At 50.7% G+C, this 18,528-nt stretch overlaps 1 protein-coding gene across 3 annotated transcripts in view; it reads left to right on the forward strand.

The window, feature by feature from the left end:
- The window catches only part of FLI1 (Fli-1 proto-oncogene, ETS transcription factor), a 109,854-nt gene that overhangs the window by 85,511 nt on the left and 5,815 nt on the right, over positions 1 to 18,528 (forward strand). For 2 of the 3 annotated variants that reach the window (XM_010957858.3, XM_010957859.3), the window contains exon 6: positions 17,492 to 17,557. The exons of the other annotated variant lie outside the window; for it this stretch is intronic. In XM_010957858.3, the coding sequence (XP_010956160.1) occupies positions 17,492 to 17,557 (66 nt within the window). The remainder of the gene's footprint in view (positions 1 to 17,491; positions 17,558 to 18,528) is intronic. 3 annotated transcript variants of the gene reach the window in all.

Genomic DNA, 18,528 nt, shown 5'->3' on the forward strand with positions numbered 1-18,528 from the left:
GGGAGTGGAGAGGGATAAATTAGAAGTTCAGGATTAACAGATAGAAACTACTATACATAAAACAGAGAAGCAACAAGGATTTACTGTATGGCGCAGGAACAATATCCAACATCTTGTAATAACCTACAACGGAAAATAATCTGAAAATTATATATACATATAACATGTAATTATCAATGTATATATAACTGAAACTGAAAGTTTTTTCAGTTATAGATACAACTGGAAAAAAAACTGCAAAAGTAAACACAAGAAAATGTTTTAAAATACTGCCAACACGACCAGTTGATTCAGAATCTCTAGGCGTGACACGCGGTCTGGGGGATTTTTTTAAAGCTTTCCAGGTAACTCTTAAACCTGCAGCGCAGGCTGAGCAGTGCAGTCATACAATACAGACACAAACCAGAAGGGAACAGGGATGCCCATCTCAGAGACAGCTAGGTGTTCTCGGAGACACGCTGGGCCGTTTAACTTGACCTTTCCTGGCCCCAAATCGACCTAGAAAAGAAAGAGCAGGACCTCCGGGTGTACTAACGAAGGAGTCGGTTGAATTGAGCACGTGATTGTTCCTTCTTCTCCATCCTTGTATTGATAATGTTGTAACTATTACTGATTTTGACAGCTTTATGTTAGTACATCACTCCACCGCTCAGAAACCCCTTTCTTACACGTCCCCATGACGTGTGTCTAAAAAGTAGATGCAGAACTGGGACGGGGGCTGGGAACTTGATTTTATCGGGAGGACACTGAGGTTCTAGAAGTTACATGGCCAGTCCAAGAACAAAGGAGTCTTGGGGCCAGGACCGCGGATTCTCTCAACCTCGCGCTCCGACCGCCACACCCGGGGGCAAGAGTGTCCACACTGGACACGGGTCAGGCTCCGGCGCGCGTCCGGGCAGCCCTGCCCCGGCCCTCCCCGCGCGCCCAGGAGCTGCTCTGCGCCCTGAGCCCTCACTTCCTTAGCTCCTCGTGCTGGATCTGTGTGAATACCTCCGACTCTCCCCGAGTCAGAGGAGACTGAGCTCCTTGTTTATTAACTCCTGGAACTCATAAGCCAGCCGGGCCCTGCAGCCGGGAAGCCTTTCAGGACCCGCGGTGGAACGTCCTCCACGCGGCCGGCCGGCGGCCCGCGGAGCCCCCCGGCCTGCAGGTGCCCGGGCTGACGGATAAACAGCCTGTCCGCCTGCGCGCTAAGCGTGGGAGCGAGGGGTGGGGGGGAACCACCTGTCCGCGTCCTGCGTCGTGAAATGCCTAACGGGTGCTGAAGGGCACGCTAACGCGAACCCTGCTTCTCTCAAGGAGATTTCCAGATGGCGGGGCCCCTGCGCGGAGCAGCCGCCGTGTTTCAGCAGCCCCTCCAGGTCGGCATTTGACGCCGGTAATCTCATTTGCGCCTCTCCCCATCGCCAGGAGCCGGCGGGGCGGGCATCCTGCCTACCATTCTGTAGTTCATGGAAGCGAGGCACACAGAGGCAACGGGGCTCATCGGAAACCCCCCGGGCCTCGGGGTAGAGCAGGACCCAGACACAGGCCTGAGCTGTTCTTTCCTCCCTCCAAGCTGTTTCTCACCTCATTGTCTCAACATACTCAGTTCAAGCGTCTGACAGCATAAACATTCTTTAATTAATGCTCTCAGTTTACCCAAGGCAGGCGTTCGTCTCGTATTTCAGCATCGTTGCGTACTGATTCAAAACTCAGGCTCTGGACTCAAAGAGGCCGTGCGACCTTGGTCCGGTCACTTACTTTTTTCTGCTTCAGTTTTCTCACGTATAAAACGAGGATAATCTGAGTGTCCCTTTGGGGGTGACATCCTGCTCCTAAGCCATTTACCGTGGTGTCTGCCACACCGGGAAGGACTCAGTATGTTAGCCCCATGAATTACAGTGTAATTAGCAGTAATATCACAGAATTATTAGAATATTTTTGAGGGTTTGCCACATGCTGACCCTGTGCCAAGGGCTGTGAAGGATGCCATCCTGTATCCTGCGACCTGCTAACACCAGAGATGAGACAGCCAAGTTCTTACAATCTTATTAGGGAGATATACCTGTGGAGCTATCAAGGAATAGTATGAAACTGCATATAATCAAATAGAAAAATGTGTGCTACGTACAAGAAGTTCCCTGCAAGTAATGAAGAGATGACAAATCATTCAGTGCTGAAGTGGACCATCCTCCAAACCTTTCAGGGGACAGAGTCGAGATGGGAGGCAAGAGATGGCATGAGTCCCCCCGAGACCACACTGGGAGTCAAGAGCTTCACCCAGAACCGTAGGCAGGACTCAGGCCCTCCTCCACCCCGTTCATCCTTCTTTTTGTTTATTAAGAATCCACTCCATCAGGGAAACTAGGCTGAGCCTCAAAAAGATGGTGCCCAACCAGCTGCCCTGTAAGGGGGTGTAGAAATGCGGACCAGTCCGTGATTCAGCACCGTGTTGGGTGTAGCCGGTGTATCATCCCATCTCGCTACATCCCCCTGCATTCTCATCCTCTAGGGGGAGCCCTTTATGACTTAATGTTGGGTTCCTGGTGAGAGAGGGGACGCCCCTGGAAATGCCCAGCATGTCGGTGCTGGAAATGGACCCTGACCAAAGGGAAGGTGGGCACCAAAGACCCCCTCAGCACGTCTGGATCTGTCCTGCGTAGGGGCTGCTCGTGCTCAGGCTGGGTTTTGGGGAAGGGACTCAGTGAGCTCCTGCGGGTGTGCCCGAGTGTGCCCTGTGGGCCCCAGTGTGGGACGCAAGCATGAGCAGGGAGCCTTGGGTGGGACTCTTGGGGGCTTATAAGAAACCGAAGGAAAGGAGCCCAGAGCCAGGGATTTGCTTCGGGATTTGGGGAGAGGGGAGGGAGTAGGGGGAGGAGACCTGAAATGAGGCGGGCCCTGAGTTCATGCTCGGTAAAGCCTCAGGGCCCTCCGCGGGCAGTAGACTTTTCTCTCTGCTTTTCCACATCTCCAAAATTTTCTGTGATTTAAAAGATGCCCAAGAAGTTTTGTTCTGGTGGAGAAAATGCAGACGAGGGCAGAATATTGATTCCTGTGCCCCGAGTGTGTCGCACCGAGCAAGGGTGGCGGATTTCAGGGCTCGGCACAGGAGGTGGGGGCGGGCTTCGGGCAGCATCCTGAGTGAGGGCCACTTTTGGGGAGCGCACGGCAGGGGAGCTGTGCCGGTCGGTCTGGAACACGTGTGCGTGAAGGAAAAGGCCTGTAATGCTGTGAGGTAATGCCTGTTATTTTTAGGGAGTAAATAACATCTCTCATATAGCAGGTTACGCGGCTCCGCGGGCCCTGTCTGTGTTAGCGGACGTGCACTTAAAATGTGAGGGTATTGAGGCCTCACGGGGGGCCTGCTAAGAAGTTTGTCATTTTATGTTTTTCCTTTATGATGAAATGCCTCTAATCCATTTTTAGCAAAAGCAGGGATGATCTCTGAGTGTGTGTGTGTGTCTGTGTATGTGTGAGTGTGCACTGTTTCTGTGTCCAAAGGCAAGATTTATGATTATTGAACAGACAGTAGCTTGCTCTCTCCGTTTTTTTTTTTTTTTTTTTTTTATTATTGTTTTCCTTTGAAATTCCAGAGTTAATGTTTTGTCTGCTTTCGAGCTGACCTTCTTTGGAGAGCTGAGTGTGCGTGTGTGTGTGTGTTCACCAGAGAGAGACTGAGAGAGAGAGGAAGAGAGAGAGAGAAAGAGAGAAAGAGAGAGAGAGAGAGGTCTGGAAACAAAGAATCTTTGTCTGTAAGCTGTAGCAGGCAGGAAACCCCAATCCCGAGGGAATTTAGCCAGCCAGCCCTGTCCTGGAGTCAGACTCCAGCTCTCTGAATTCAATTTGACAGCTTGTCTGGGACACTTTCTAAGTAACCATTATCCTTCCTTTCTCTGAGTAAAAGAACTGTTATTTTGTGCCGTGGGTGTGCTGTGTGCACCGTTATCACCTGTGTGGGTTCCACAGTGACTAGGACACGCTTTCTCTAAATTGTTGGAAATGCTTAGCCTGTTTCCTAAGACAAGTGTAAATTTGTTCCAGGATAACAGCTTTCAGCGTTGCCCCGTGGCCGCGTTAGAGGCGGGTAGAGAGGGGTCTCATTGGGGTAGTTCGTTTAGTTCCACTTAAGGCATAAACCCCCTTCTTTGAAAGAGCTCTTCTGTCTCAGGAATCATTCAAGTTGTGTTCATTCTATTCTTTTAAAGACTTTTTTTGGAAATGTGTGCAAAGATCTCTTCCCATGATCATTCCCCCTCAGTTTCTGTGTTTGATGGATGAATCGATGACTTGTAAAGAAGTACACCGCCACAGGCCTGTCCCACCTGGGGAGAGAATTCCGAGGTCGGTGCCTGTCACCTGCCAGACCCTGGGGTTGGGGGGGGGGGCAGCCAGGCACAACTGGGGTGACCACCCGGAGTACAGCAGGCATCTCTCTGTCCTGTCTCCTCTGCCACTGACATCAGTTGACTTTGCTACCACTGCCTGAGGGTTTGTGAGGCAAAGCCCACCCTCTCCTGAGTGTGCATATTTGCAGGCCGTCCGGGTCCAGCTGTGCAGAATGACCAGGAGCACTATCCAGCACGGCCCAGGTCACTTTGGGGTCTGGGGTCTGACAGCTTGGCCGACAGCACGGTGTTGCCCATTTAGGTTCTGACCAAAATAATGTGTCCTTCAGATGTGAATGGATTCCTCTCCAGACTCTTTCCAAACAGAATTTTGAATGTCTCCTCATTCTTTGCCTGGCATCCCTTCCCTGGCTGTCTTAGCCCCACCCCAACCGCATCCTAGGAGCCAACTCACTTCCCACAGCCCAGCTCAGTGGACGTCTCCTCCGCCACCCCTTACCCCGGTGCTTCGCTTGAACCCGCTGTTCCCAGGGTAGCATCTGACGGAGCCTATCCTAATGGCCGTTGGTCTTGCAAAACTTGAAGCATCTTGGAGGTGGGGATGGAGACTTAGAAAAGGCCACTGGATGGATGATGGATGCATGATGGATGGAGCATGGATGGAGGGTGGATGGAGGACTGATGGAGAAAAAGTATAGACAAAGTGCCTTAAGCTACTCCTCACAAGCTTACTGTGACACTCACCCTTCGTGATGTTTCTAAGTCTGAGGGTGACAATGTGGCCTCGTCCACTGCGGGGAAGGGAGCTGTACTCGCCTTTTCCTCTCTACTTGCCATCAAGTTCCCCTTCACCTGACCCCAAGGTGATTCCTCGGAGGCTGTGATCGGTCCCATCCAGGAGTAGAGGGAAGAGCTTGCCGAGGACAGATCTCAGGCACAAGACGAGGTCTCCACTGCACCCTTTTGCCCCATTTTTTTTATCAGCTTAGACTACCCTCGGGGCCCCTGCAGATCTGGGTCCTCTTGCTGTGTGTGCCCATGCATTTTGGGACAGTCATACTGCAGGGAAAAGTTAACTCCCGCTCACTTCCGCCCTCCTTCTCTTACCTTCCTTACCCCCCCCCCATAATGATAACAGCTCCCATTGACTGAGGGCTTACTCTGTGCCAAGAACGTTCCTGTTCACTTCACCTGTGCACTTCACTGACAACCTCATGTCGTTGGTACGACTGCGTTCCCATTTTGCCTATGAGAAGGCACAGATAGGTTAAGCCCAGATCACCAAGACAGTAGGAAGCAGAGCAGAGTCAGTCACCGCAGCCCCCGCCCCATTCCACCCGCCCCTCCACGGAGAAGCCCACTTCTCCCAGGGAGCTGAGGTCATCCAGTTGTTAACACGATACCAGGAGATTCACTGATTTCTGCTTGGTCCAAAAAACAAACTCAGGAGTCTCACTCGGTGTGCTCAGCACTCGCGTTTTGAGCAGCACGTTAGGCGGCTTCCCAGCTGTTCTTTCCACTGTCGTGCTGTGTGATTCAGGCGGCGCTACGCAGCTGTGTGCTTAACATTACATTTTTTAAAAATAAAGGAAAAAAAGAAGAGATTTAGGGAGGGAAATGCTATGTTGAGCAACACCCTGTTGATCAATAAGGACTGCGATAAACAATTACAAAAACAAGGTGGACATCAGTGTGATAAATCTAGTTGTGGTATTTCCTAAAATGACAACAGGTGAGCAATGCCTTGCCTCGAGAAGTTTCTCGAGAAGGAGAAGGAAGGGTATCAGTATCACCTGGACTATTTTAAAGGCACGTGCCAGGCGGCTGCGGCCCCCCGACCCCACACCCCTTCCCCGTTCATACGTGCCCTTGGCGGGCGGAGTTGGAGCAGGGTGCTCTGAGAGTAAGCACATCCCACCGCCTGTGAAATCCCCTTCCCCACGTCACCCCGCCGCCGAGAGCCAGGGCTTTACTCAAACACTCAGCGGAGAAGAAACGTGCCTTCGGTGCTCTGCCGCAGCCTCCTTTCTACCGCCACATCATTGGTCTTTCCTCTTCCCCACGCCTGCGGGCACCCGGGCCCCTGGTACTGTCCCTGGTGCTTAGAAGTGCCCACGGTGTGACCTTCCTGCCCCTTGGGGCCTGTCCCGTGTCGTGACCTTCATCAGAGCTGCTCGCAGATGCTCCCTGGAGAAACCCAGATCTGGTCAGCACCAGCTCGCTCTGCGACATTCATGACAGTGACAAGGCAGGTGGGAGCCCTGCTGCATTTTAATAAAGGGGAATGGCTCTAAGTAACCCTCAGAGGGGGCCAGGGAGAGGCGCAGGGCTGCGGGGGCGGGGGCATTTGGGGGCGCCTTGACCTCCAGAGCACCCTTCCAACTGGACTCGGCCAGCCGACTGCTCCGCCCCCCCCGATGGTGAGCGCTCGGCGCGGGTGGGGTGGAGCGCCACCGCCACCGCAGGGATGCCGGTTTCTCAGTGGCATTTCACACTTGCAGAGTGGGCCGTTTGGGTTTTGCATTTCCAATTCATCTCCAGACTCTTGACTGCTACTATTTTAGGCCTCCCACCTCTACCAAGTTTCGCTTTGACTCTGACATCTCATCCCGTCCCAGAGAGCAGAGCTGAGGCGCAAAGTGCAATTGGCCTTGGTTGGTGTACCTCCAGTTCCCTCACCACGTGGTCCTGGTTTGTAATAGAAACTACAAGTGACCGCTGTTAGCTGCGTTGGGGCGGGGAGGGCAGAGCACTTTGGAACGAAAAGGCTAGATCTGCAAGCTCTCCAGAGGACCCCCAGGTGGTCATCTCCGTGCAGAATATTCCAAATCCATTTGTTTGGCAGAATGCGATGATTTAGAAATTCTACAGGGAGACTGTTTGGGGGGCAGTAGTCGCTGAAACATATTTAAAAGATGCTTGTTTAGTCTCGTGCTCATAAACCAATTTTTTCTCCCTCTCTCTCTCTCTCTGTCTCAAGAGAGAGAAGCTTCTCTCATTCCAGGCAGAGCTGTAGGGTTCGCGGAATCTTCTAGTGAAAAGCCAAGGCAGAGACTGCATCGTTTGTTATTTTAATATAAAAACCTTTCCCAAGTTCTTTTTATAGATACAACAACTTACTCTCTTCAGAGAAGCCTAAGATAATACATAACTTATTTCTCACGAAATAGCCTATTGGGAGAAGATAAAGTCTTTGAGGATGAAATTCTGTGGTTAGAGACGCTAACCAGGACCTGCGTGGCTTCTCCTCCCCAGCCTCAGGGATCTGTAAGCTTTCACATGCGAGGGTAAATAAAAAGTTTAACATGCCTCTGATGAAGTTCAAAGTCTTGTGTTAGGCATATTCTCAAGAGAAAGGGTAAATTAAGTGGGATTATTATTTTTTCAAAATCTCACACACCCTTCAAAGCCCAATTCAAGCCCCGCCTTCTTCAAGATATTCTCTCCTTATTCCTGAAGACTGCAGTCTCTCCTGAGGCCCCACCACACCCACAAGCTGCCTGTGGGCCGGATTACAGGCCACCTGGTGGTCCTTCATTGCGAGTTTGGTCCTGCAGCCTTTTTCCCAGCCTTGTCGATATTCAGTAAATGCCATTGACGGTCGATGGAGTCACCGGGGAAGGAAAATCTAGTTTGTCAACTTAATTAAATGTTTACTCAATCCTTCTGGTTCACTAAAGAAAGAACCAGAAGAAATGAGCCTTGGTTGACACAAGAAAGATGAAGTTCTTATTTTCAAAGACTAAAACTCTGGAAAGGAAGAGCAGCCACAGCTGTAGCGGACGCTTTGGAGCACAGAAAGCATTTTCACACGCACGACCTCATTTACTCTCAAAAGAAGAGTGCAGGGATTAAATAGGCCGTTCGCTTTTCCAAATTCTTAAATTTTTGGAGCAGCATTTTCCCCCCAAGTATCTACCTGTTACGGATAGGTTGACTGAGATTCAGAGAAACTGTCGCTTGCCTAAAAGCTGACACTGGCAGAGGTGGGAGGCCGACCCTAATATAGACTTCTTTCTATTGCATCGACCTGTTTCCCTGTTTGAGATGGACTGAAGAGAAATGATGGAATTCTTCCCCATGAAAATCTTCAAGCGCCCTTGGTAACACCACAAATGGCCTTGCACGTGGTGAGATGCAGGTATCCCTCTTCCAAAGACGTGGAAATCGTTCTCAGGATGATTCTGAAAGTTCTTTGAGCTTCCAGAGTCTTTGGGCTGCCTGTAAAACACTTATCAGTCCTGCCCAGTACCCTAGGGGAGTGAAAGGCAGCTTTTCTGCTATGAGTCATACTTTCAATTTCTGTTAAAATTCTTATATGGCCACATATGCTTTCTCTCAGGCTTTGGGCCTCCAGGCCTGTGCTAATTTGCATGTCTGGTTTAGATAATGTCTGAAGTCCCTTCCAGCCTGCAAAGAAGCCTTGGATTCTAACATATAAGTGAGACCACATTCAACCTGCCGAGAGTTGCTGGCCCTTTGTCTTTACTGTGCTTTGACGTGTGGACACTGGACTCGGAGGTGGGAGTGTTTCGTGCTCACCTACCGGGTCACAGAGATGAAGTGAAGTCACCTGTCCGCTTCTCCCGCACTGAGCCCAGAGCACCTTCCTGCAGACCACTTCAGATGCAGGCTAAAAAGCAAAGCACAGGAAGCACTGGGATTTTAAGTTTCTTAATTTGAACAGCAATCCTAAGTCAGTGCGAGGCTAAGACCGCAGATCGGGCAACTACCCTGATTCTAAAACTGTCAGAAATCGGCCAATTCTTTCATAGACTAAGCTCATCTCATTTTTCACTCTCGCTCAACCAAACATCAAAAAGATGCTGCCAAGATGTTAAGCTAAGTGTTTCATCTTCAAACATAACGTAATTCTCACCAGATAAAGAACTGATAACAAAGAGTTGACTTTCCAGAAGGGCTCTGAAAGCAACGCAGGAAGCCCCAGTCACTTTGCATAAGAGAATCATGGCGCCCTGGAGAGCTCAGGTTCATGACGCTGGACAGGTCAAGTCTTTGCTCAAATTATGTTATCGGTGAGGCCCTCCCCGTCCCGGCACTGCCTCCTCCCTTTCGCCTGTTTTCTTTTAATCAGTAGCACTCGCCACCTTCTAATATACGATGTGGTTTTACTGTTTGTTTGGAATGTCGGCTTCAAGAGCAAGGATGTTCCTCCAGTGGCCATTGTGTTCCCAGCACGTAAGACAGCGTCTGGTACCATAGTGGACATTCAAGAAAATGTTGTTGAGTAAATGAACACATGTGGGAGATGAACTATGAGTTAAGTCCAGTTAGCTCCTTCTGGGGAAGAGGAAGAGCCTGGGGCGGGAGAAGAAAACGAAGGTGATAAGAGACAGCCCGTCTCTCCCCAAAGATGATCACTAAGCCAGGGCACAGGTGCCCAAGGAATTACACCAGGAGCCTGGACAGGCGAGAGCACTGCACGTAAGACCCTCACCGGTGAGCCTTGACCTGCAGAACTTTGGAAGGAAAAGATGCAGGAGCTGAACTGGGCAGCAGACGCAAGACTGGATCCTGGGCCGCCAAAGAGCGCGAGGGAGACCCCGCTGAGGAACGCCGGTGGGAGGGGGTCAGATCGGGAGCAGAGGGGGCTGAACACAGACTACCTCTCATTTATCCTCAAGCCCTGTTACCTAAGTGAGCTGCTAGGTTTTCTTTTTCCGACCTGGAATCCTCTTAAACCTGAGGCATATTTGACCCAAGAAGTATGCAATTAAGTTGCGTCTGCAGGGCCCAATGAGGAGGGGAGTTTGGGACCAACACCTAATTAATCTAGTCCATATGAATTGCTTTTCCACATAAGGCTGGCCCCCAAATCCCACTTTGAGACCTTATCAAAATAAAGAGGTCATTTAGACTTGTGTGTCATTTAGACGCAGAGCCCACAGGAGGAACCCAGTGGAGGAAGGGTCCGGGCCCGCGGGGGCCCCGGGGGACTGTGGCGAGGCCGCCTGTCACGTGCCACTGGCCTTTCCAGACCCTCATACTTGAAAGCCATCCATTTTTTTCAAGGATTTCTCTCACGTGTCCTTTCTTCCCTTCGCACACGGAATTTCTGAAACAGTGCCTCCATTATACCCCACGCAGCGGGGCTGGTTCTGGGGCTCAGGGGCTGTTTGGATTCCAGGACAAGATCCTCGAGCAAAGGAAATCTGATCCAGGATGTTTTTTTTTCTGTGAGTTCCAAGTTTGAGGAAAGCCTTCCCTAGGTATTTCCCTCCTCCCGAGGCCTCCATAGAAGCCAAGATCCTCTGTTACTCTTTAGAACATAAGACGCCCCTGAGGTGGAGGCCGAGCTGCCCCGACAGGATGGGTTGAAATGAGGCGAGGACCCAGTTCTGAGCTCCGGGGCCGGCTGCGCAGGGAACTGGGGATGCTGACAGTCTAGGGAGCAGGGAGGACGCTCAGTCCAACCTCAGCCTGGTAATAGCCTGAGGCAGGTAATAGCAGGCAGCAGGAGGCACCACCCTACTATCTCCTGGAGCAGCCATTCTACACTGGGACCCAGGGTAACCCATTTCTCTTCCTAAAAGAGAGCCATGCTTGATTCAGATTTGGGCATCACTGGGCTGGGAGCACAGGAGTGGAGGACCCTTCCTCCTTCACATCTTCTCTTATCTCTTAGGGCCTTTCCTGTTGAGCTTTTTAACTGTAATTCACCAAGATAAACATCTTAGAGGTTCAAGCAAGACTGTATTAGACTCTGTGTATATTGTGTGTATTTTTAATTGCCATTTATCCAATGCTTATTTAATCCTCCTAGCCACCCTATAAAAGGTCTGTTATTAATCCTTCTTAGGGGCTCAAAAAGGCAGAGTAACCTTTGGACCAAGATGGTTCGGCAGAGTCAGTGGCAGAGCGGGGATCTCAGCCCAGGGCAAATGGATTCTAAATGCCGTGACATCACCCCTGGGCCGCCAGAGAGAACGGATGTCTTCACCAGGGCATCTGCCCTGCAGAACCTTCCACAGCTTAGGGGCTAGCTGCCTGTGCTCTGCTTTTGAAGTGGGAGGCCAGGCCAGCAGATCAGACATCTGGTGTGGTCTCTGACAGGGGTGATAGTGGCAGACAAGAGGCTGGTCCTGAGTTGGAAAGGCTCAGGAAGCAGGGCAGGCCGTCATGGGTGGGGCCCAGCAAGAAGGAGAGCCCGGAGTGAGGCAGAGTTCGGTTGGTGGTCAATAGGTTCTGGTCCTCCTCAAAGGCTGGTCCTCTTATGACCTGGGACCTCAGAAGGAGAGGGGGTCTTGGAGGATCATCTGGCCCAGCCCCCAAACAATAGTGAGGCTGCTGCCCCCAGGTACAGTGGATGTGGGATGGTCTGGGCAATGGTCTTCCTTCTAGGGGACTTCTTGGAAGTTCGGGGCTTTGGGTGCGGGGTCCCCTTTGTTCGAGCTTTTCTCCTTTGGTGTCCTCACACTCTTCCAAGAAAGGAGGTCTGGATCGGACTGAGAGGAGCCTCTGCTCTGAGCTGGAGCGGCCCTGCCCGTTCTTGGGCTGAAAGGTCTGCATTCAGAAGCCGGGCTTCCCAAGGATAAACAGGGCCAGGTGCTGCCAAGCAGAAATTCGAAGAGACGTTTCAGGGAAAATTCATCTTTTTCCATCAAGTAATCGAAAGCATGGTCTTATGTCATCAGGGGTGAAGAGAGAGGCTTTTTGTGTGCTGCTGTCTCTCATCTCTGGCCTCCGGGTGAGGTCATGACAAAGCATGGGGCTGCATGTTGCCGGGGACATTGGGCCTTCAGACGGCGAACTGCCAGCATCAGAGCAGAAAATGTCTTTCCTGAGATGTTTGGCCAGATTTCTGGGACGCGTTTCACAGCTTCACACAGAAGCTGAGTTAACACTGGGATGTCTGTGAGAAGGTCACGTCCAGAGAAAGCTTTCGCCTTCCAACAAGGACTTTTCAGAAAAAAAATCTCCATGCTCGTATTTCTCCACCCCGGGAGGCTCTCCTGGAATCTAAGAGGGCATTTAGTGTCAAAGTCAACCACACCGAGCAGCCCATAAAGGAGATACTGTTCAGGCCATTATATACATGAGGCTGACTTATCCACAATGCCTCGCGCACGGTGCCCAGATGCCCCAGAACAAGGCTCTGGCCTCACTTTGCTTTGGCAAAAGTTGATCTCAGGACTGCCTTAAACTGTAAGCTCCACGCAAAACCCTCCTGGTAGGACTCCTCTGAAAAGGCGTTGTAGTTCAGATTCGTTGTTCTGGTACCCTCTCAAGCCAGGGGGCACCAGCCATCACTGGAGTGAACAGTGAGTGTCACAATCAGGGTGGTTTTCTTCCAATGAAGCATCTGCCACCACACGGAAGTTCTGAGACCAGCAGCTCTGCTGGTCCCTAACGGTCCCGTTTTTGCCCACTGTGCCCTTGGCTGCTACTTAAGCATGTGTTTTCAGAAGTCAGTTCTCAGCAGACAGCAGGCAGCATATTCGGGGTGGGGGGCCCTGCACACACTCAGGCTGCCCCTTGGTCCAGGCACACCTTGCAGGAGAGCTCCCCAAGCTGACCGGCATCCAGGGGTCAGAGAGCCCCGACCCAGCTAGGCGTCGGGCCAGGGCAAGGAGAGCGTTTGTGCAGAAATGTGAGTCTTGGGGTCACTTCCTGACCCAGGCTTTACCATTTTGGTTATAGATACATTTCTGCTTGTGTGTCTGCTGACCACACTGCTAAGTTCTCATTTGTATGACTTTTAGTGGGGAAAAAAAAGCCTTCATGTCAACAATGACATTGTTAAAATATATATAAACTAAAATGCAGGCCGTTTAAATGAGTGGCATCTCGTCCTGGACATCCCCCGGGGAAAAAGGTTTCAGCCTCTGCCCTGTAATGGGTGGATCATTGTCCAGCTCAAAGGGCACACAGGGTTTACAGTCTTCACTCCGCATCGCCCAGACTGAAATCGCACGGAGACTTCACTGAGTGGCGAGAAGTCGGGGTCAGGGCTGTGAATTCTCTTCAGCTAATAAAATAGGGAACAGCAAGAGAAAGTGTGTGTGTTTAGCAAGAAGGAGAAAATATTGGCCCCATTTTCGTACATTCAGCAGATACTTACCGTGTGCCTGCTCTGTGCTGTGCACTGTTGTAGGTGCTTGGTTCTATCAGAGAACAGAAGAAGGCTCCCTACCCTTGCGGACCTGAGAAAGGGGGTGGGTTGGGGAGGGGAGTTGACATGTATTCGGCAGGGCTGGAGAACGTGTTTCTGGGTCTGAACATTCTTTAGGTATATAACGATGCAAAGACAATCATACTAATTGCTAGTATCTTCCGAGGCTGACTCTGCTGGAATGCCAGCTGTCCGCCTGGGCACCTCCTTGGGTACCCCTGGTTCTTCAGATCTCTAAGGCAGAACACCAGACCTCAGTCCCTGGCCTTGGCCTTCTCCATCTTCGGCTTTGTCTTTGCAGTAGGACTTACATCAAAACCATTGGTTTTCATTTAAATCGTACATTTAGTTGGTGTCCCCATGAACCCCAGTGCCCACAGAGAGCATTTGTTCATTTCCTCCGTAAATGGACACAGGTGTCCTTTGTGGACTCAGGCGCCAGGGGCAGGATTTTCCATGCAAATAGGTGGGGATGAAAGAACAAGTAGGAGGGAGTCCTGTGGTCCCTGCTGCTCCGATTCCACACTCTGCTCCCGGACCCTCAGCTAACGACGCCCACCTACGGCCCAGTCCACGGCTGTTTATTGCTCTCTTAACTCCACAGGAGGACACAGTTCAGGCTGATTGCTGGTGGCTTCTCTTGTTTCTGTCACATCATTTTTTTACCTACCAGAAGACTTTAGAGTTGGTTGGCACCTCAAAAGTCCTCTCAGCTAGGCTTCCCCGGCCCCCAGGCAGGCCTGTGGGAGAATTGGGTTCTCCAGCAAAACGATGGGGTTCCCAAACACTTCTCTGATAAGGCATGGACTTCAGCATGGTTGGGCACTTGGGGAAAAACCCAGCCATCACCCGCCCTCTGTTGGTTAGAGGGAATTCATCCAGGCCCGCTGTGCCGTTAGCATGCTCGCTCTGCCCGTGGAGCGAGAATAAAAGAATAGGAGGGAAAGTTGATAAGTCAATTGTTTTACCTCTTCTCTTCCAATTTAGATTCTTTTTATTTCTTTTTCTTGCCTAATTGCTGTGGCTAGGACCTTCGGTATAGCACAGGGAACTATATTCAATATCTTATAATAACCTTCTTGGAACAGAATATGAAAATGAACATACGTATGTACATGCATGACTGGGACACTGTGCTGTACACCAGAGACTGACACATTGTAACTGACTATACTTCAATTAAAAAAAAAATCAATGGTAACTTTAGCCAAAGCCATAATTTAGGCTAAAAAAAAGGTTCTTCTTAATGAATATAACAGCTTTCAGAGAGGGTGGACGCCTCCAGCAGATGAATGATTGAGTAGAAAAACTGATTAGAAAACTTTGAGTCAGAGGTCTTATCAGCACAGTAAGCCAGAAGTCAAGTCAGAACTTCAGCTAACACACACCGATTCCTGGAACTTAGTGATTTGTTTTTTCTTTCTGCATGAATTTGTCACTTTCTATTCCACTTTCTGTTCTGTTCCTGCTAGATTCACCTGCTTCCCCTCCCCTCACCCCGTGCTCACTCCATCCATCCCACACGTCACCGCAAGCTTAGCGCCCCATCACACCCTGCTTTCATGGTACTGCTGCGTGTCCAAAACCTCTCCCGGTTTCCAGTGCCTGTAACCCAGGCGAGTAGCGGATGACATGACCTTGAACCTGGCCTCAGTCCCCTCTTCCAGCCTGCTCCCCCTCCGCTTCAGTCCCGCAGCCCCACCCACGGCCACCCCTGCACCACACTGATGTCTCATCACTCACCCCTGCCATGTGCCCACCGCACTGCCCACCCTCTTCTCTCCAAGGAGGCCTCGCTCATGTCCCCCCACCCCAATCCCACTTGCCACTCCCTCCTTAACCTCCCAGAACCTTAGTATTGCCCCAGCCCTCCTTTGGCCCATGAGCCGCATTTACTCACAATCTGTTATCTTCTATTTAAAGGCAAGGAAGGGGAACTTGTTTTACATTCTTTCACATCCACTCTATGGCCAAACACACAATAGACTGCAGAATGCAGGCCCACATAAATTACTGGAGGCCTAACCAGCATCCTCCCGCACCAAAAAAAAAAAAATAAACTTTGAAGAAACCGGCCTTTCCTTCCCTTGAGGGCACCCCAGCCTCGCACACACTCTGCAGACCCCAGCAAGACAGACCAGACGATGCCCAAGAGAACCCTCAGCCGCATCCCAAGCTTGTAAACAAGTTGGGTTTGTTGTTTGTTTTTGTTTTCTTTTGCTTTTTAGCAAGCAGAAGAATCTACTTGCAGGAAAAAATCTCTTTGTGGAAAAAAAAAAAAAGCCAAATAAAAATCAAAACAGACGACTTAAATGAGTCCAGCTCTGCCTCTCTTTGGCCCCCTTTCCCGCCTTCCTCCTGTCTCCACCCCCTCACCCCCTGTTTGGCGTTTCATGCGAATTGCTAAAGACTGTAATTTTGAAGCAGCGCTGGCTCTTCCAGAGCCAGGAGGGAGGCGCGTCTGCACGTGGATTTCTCCACAAGAAAATCGTTTTTGTCTTTCGGTTCTTCTTGGCCAGAGACAGGAGAGCGGGCGGGCGACGAGCCGGGCGACGAGCCGGGCCACCTCCGCGGGCCCCGTTCTGATTGGTGGGGAAGCGCGGGCTGGGGCGGGGCGGGTGTGTTTCGCCCTGTCTGACGTCTTCGGACGAGGTTTGCGCTCCGTTTGTTTGGATGGTTTTTATGGCTTCTTTGATGTCCACGGAAAGCCTTTGAGAGTCACCATTCTGCATCCTTAAGCTCCAGTGCTCATTCCTGCTCCGCGTCTCAGCGGGACTCACACCCTGAGAAAGGAAACCTTTCCAGCCAGTCGGTTAAGCAATTTCTGAACATGGTTATGGGAGCCTGTGGCTTCTTTCAAGAAAGGCGGTGGGATCACCAATGTTGAGGTTCAAGGGAGGACCCGTCGAGGCAATCTGGAAGCTTCTGTGCACTTGCAGGCAGGAAGCATCTCTCCAGCCCTCGTTTCTTGTTCCAGCCACACCTCTGGCCTTCCTTTCTCTGCGGTCATCGCCCAGGCCTTTCCACTATCAACAGAAAAGCGTGAGAGGCCGAGGAGAGCCCAGAATGTGCCCACAGCATCCGTGCACTGAAGTGGGGGGTAGGAGCCACTGCCCGGGACCTCCTGGCCTGGGCTGGGAGACGGCCCTCCCGGGGGCCTTTAATCCGGACGTCACCCACCTCCACAGAGCTGCATGGAGGGCTTTGGACATTTTTTTTTTATTTCTAAACTTAGATTATATTTGCAGAATGCTTTACAAGATGCCTCGCATATGTCATCTCACTTGATCATTACCCGACTTCACCCACTCAGGCTGCTGTAACACAGTACCTTAAGCCGCATGGTTATAACCAACAGAAACGTACCTGGCACAGTCCTGGAGCCTGGACGTCTGAGGTCGCGGTGCCAGCGTGGTCAGGTTCCGGGGAGGGCTCCCTTCTGGACTGCAGGCGCTGCCTTCTCGTCGTGCCCTCACGTGGCAGGAAGTGGGCAGGCTGCCTTTACGGCTTCTTCTTAAAAGGGCACTAATTCCATTCAGGGAGGCTCCACCCTTACGACTAAATCACCTCCCAAAGACCCCACCTCCTAAAACCATCACATTGAGGGTTAGGTATTAACACATGAATTTGGGGAGGACACAAACATTTAGTTGGTACCTTGAGCATAGCCCTGTAAGGTGGATAAAGCATGTGAATGTTTACTTCCTTTTAAAAAAAAATGAGGCCCAAGGATGTCTTGATTCATCCAAGGTCTCACAATAGATAGTGGCAGGGACAGAACTTGAACCAAGCCTCTGACTTCAAGTTCGGGTTCTTCCCATTACTTTGGGGCTCCCAACCCAGGTGCCAATGTCCCTTCTACTCATCCCCGCCTTGACCCCGGGGGAAGAGTATACTTCTGGAATTTAATGATGCTCAGAAACTTATTGCTGAACTAAATTTAATGTCTCCTAAGGGCTGAAAGATAATCTTCACACAGCCTTTCTGGAGAGCAGGAGATGCTAATGTACCTCTTTGTTGTTTCCATTAGACCCTTCCTATGACTCAGTCCGGAGAGGCGGGTGGGGCAACAGCATGAATTCTGGCCTCAACAAGAGTAAGTAAACATCACTCTGTTCTTTGGGAGGAAAACTTCTTTCTGAGTGCTGGCTGGAGAACAGGGTCACGAGATAAAGGAGGAGAGGAGTGAGCATTTTGTGTTCCTGCTTTGTGAGTGGACATCAAAATCCATTGCCAATGTCGGGCCTGTCAGTGACACCCAGTTCTTGAAAGCTGGTGTGGGATTTTCACTCAGCCCTTTGAGTTTCATTTCACTGCATTTGGTTTTAGAACTATTGGAGTAGGGAGGTTTCTCAGGACAAGATTCGAAATGATTGAAAAATCTTTGGATTTAGATTCTGTCATTTCTGTTATGATAATGACCTTCTTTACTTTGCTTCTCTGATTGTCAAGATGGGGTCATACCAACATCTCTACCCTGTTCCGGGAAAGGCTGAGAAGGAGGATAACCTGATAAGGAGAAGGTGGGGGTCTGACACATCAGTTTGTGTTGGAGTCTGACCCAAAAGTTCCCAATAAGGGAGAAGGAAGAGAGAATGACTCAAACTCCTGACCCCAAATGTGTCGCTCTTGCTATCTCTAGGAAGTAAAATGTCAAGGTCAGGAATGGATGGGGAATTTTTTCAAGAAAGAGGTTGGGGTTACAAATTAATGCCCAAGCAGTAACCAAGACCCTTTTTAATAAGATGTATTATTTGTTTACTCTGTAACCAGCCCTTGGCCCAGTGATGAATTAGACTCAGACCAACATCTCAGGCAGGAGAGAGGGACCATGCATACATGTAACTCTTCCATCTGGGTGGTACTGGGAAGGCCTTGTGGGCCAGGGGCCCTAGGAGTTGGCTCCGGAAGGAGAAGCAGGATTTGGACCTGCAGGGATGGGGAGGAAAAGCCCTCCTCCCAGGAGAGGTGGGGGCCAGGGAAAGACAGCAAGGTTGTCATGTCTGTGCGGCAGGGAGGACTCGGGTTCCTGGAGGTTAGGATGCACGAAGGGAAAGAAAGCTGGAA

The sequence above is a fragment of the Camelus bactrianus genome, chromosome 33, assembly GCF_048773025.1.
Source record: "Camelus bactrianus isolate YW-2024 breed Bactrian camel chromosome 33, ASM4877302v1, whole genome shotgun sequence".
Classification (NCBI taxonomy): domain Eukaryota; kingdom Metazoa; phylum Chordata; class Mammalia; order Artiodactyla; family Camelidae; genus Camelus; species Camelus bactrianus.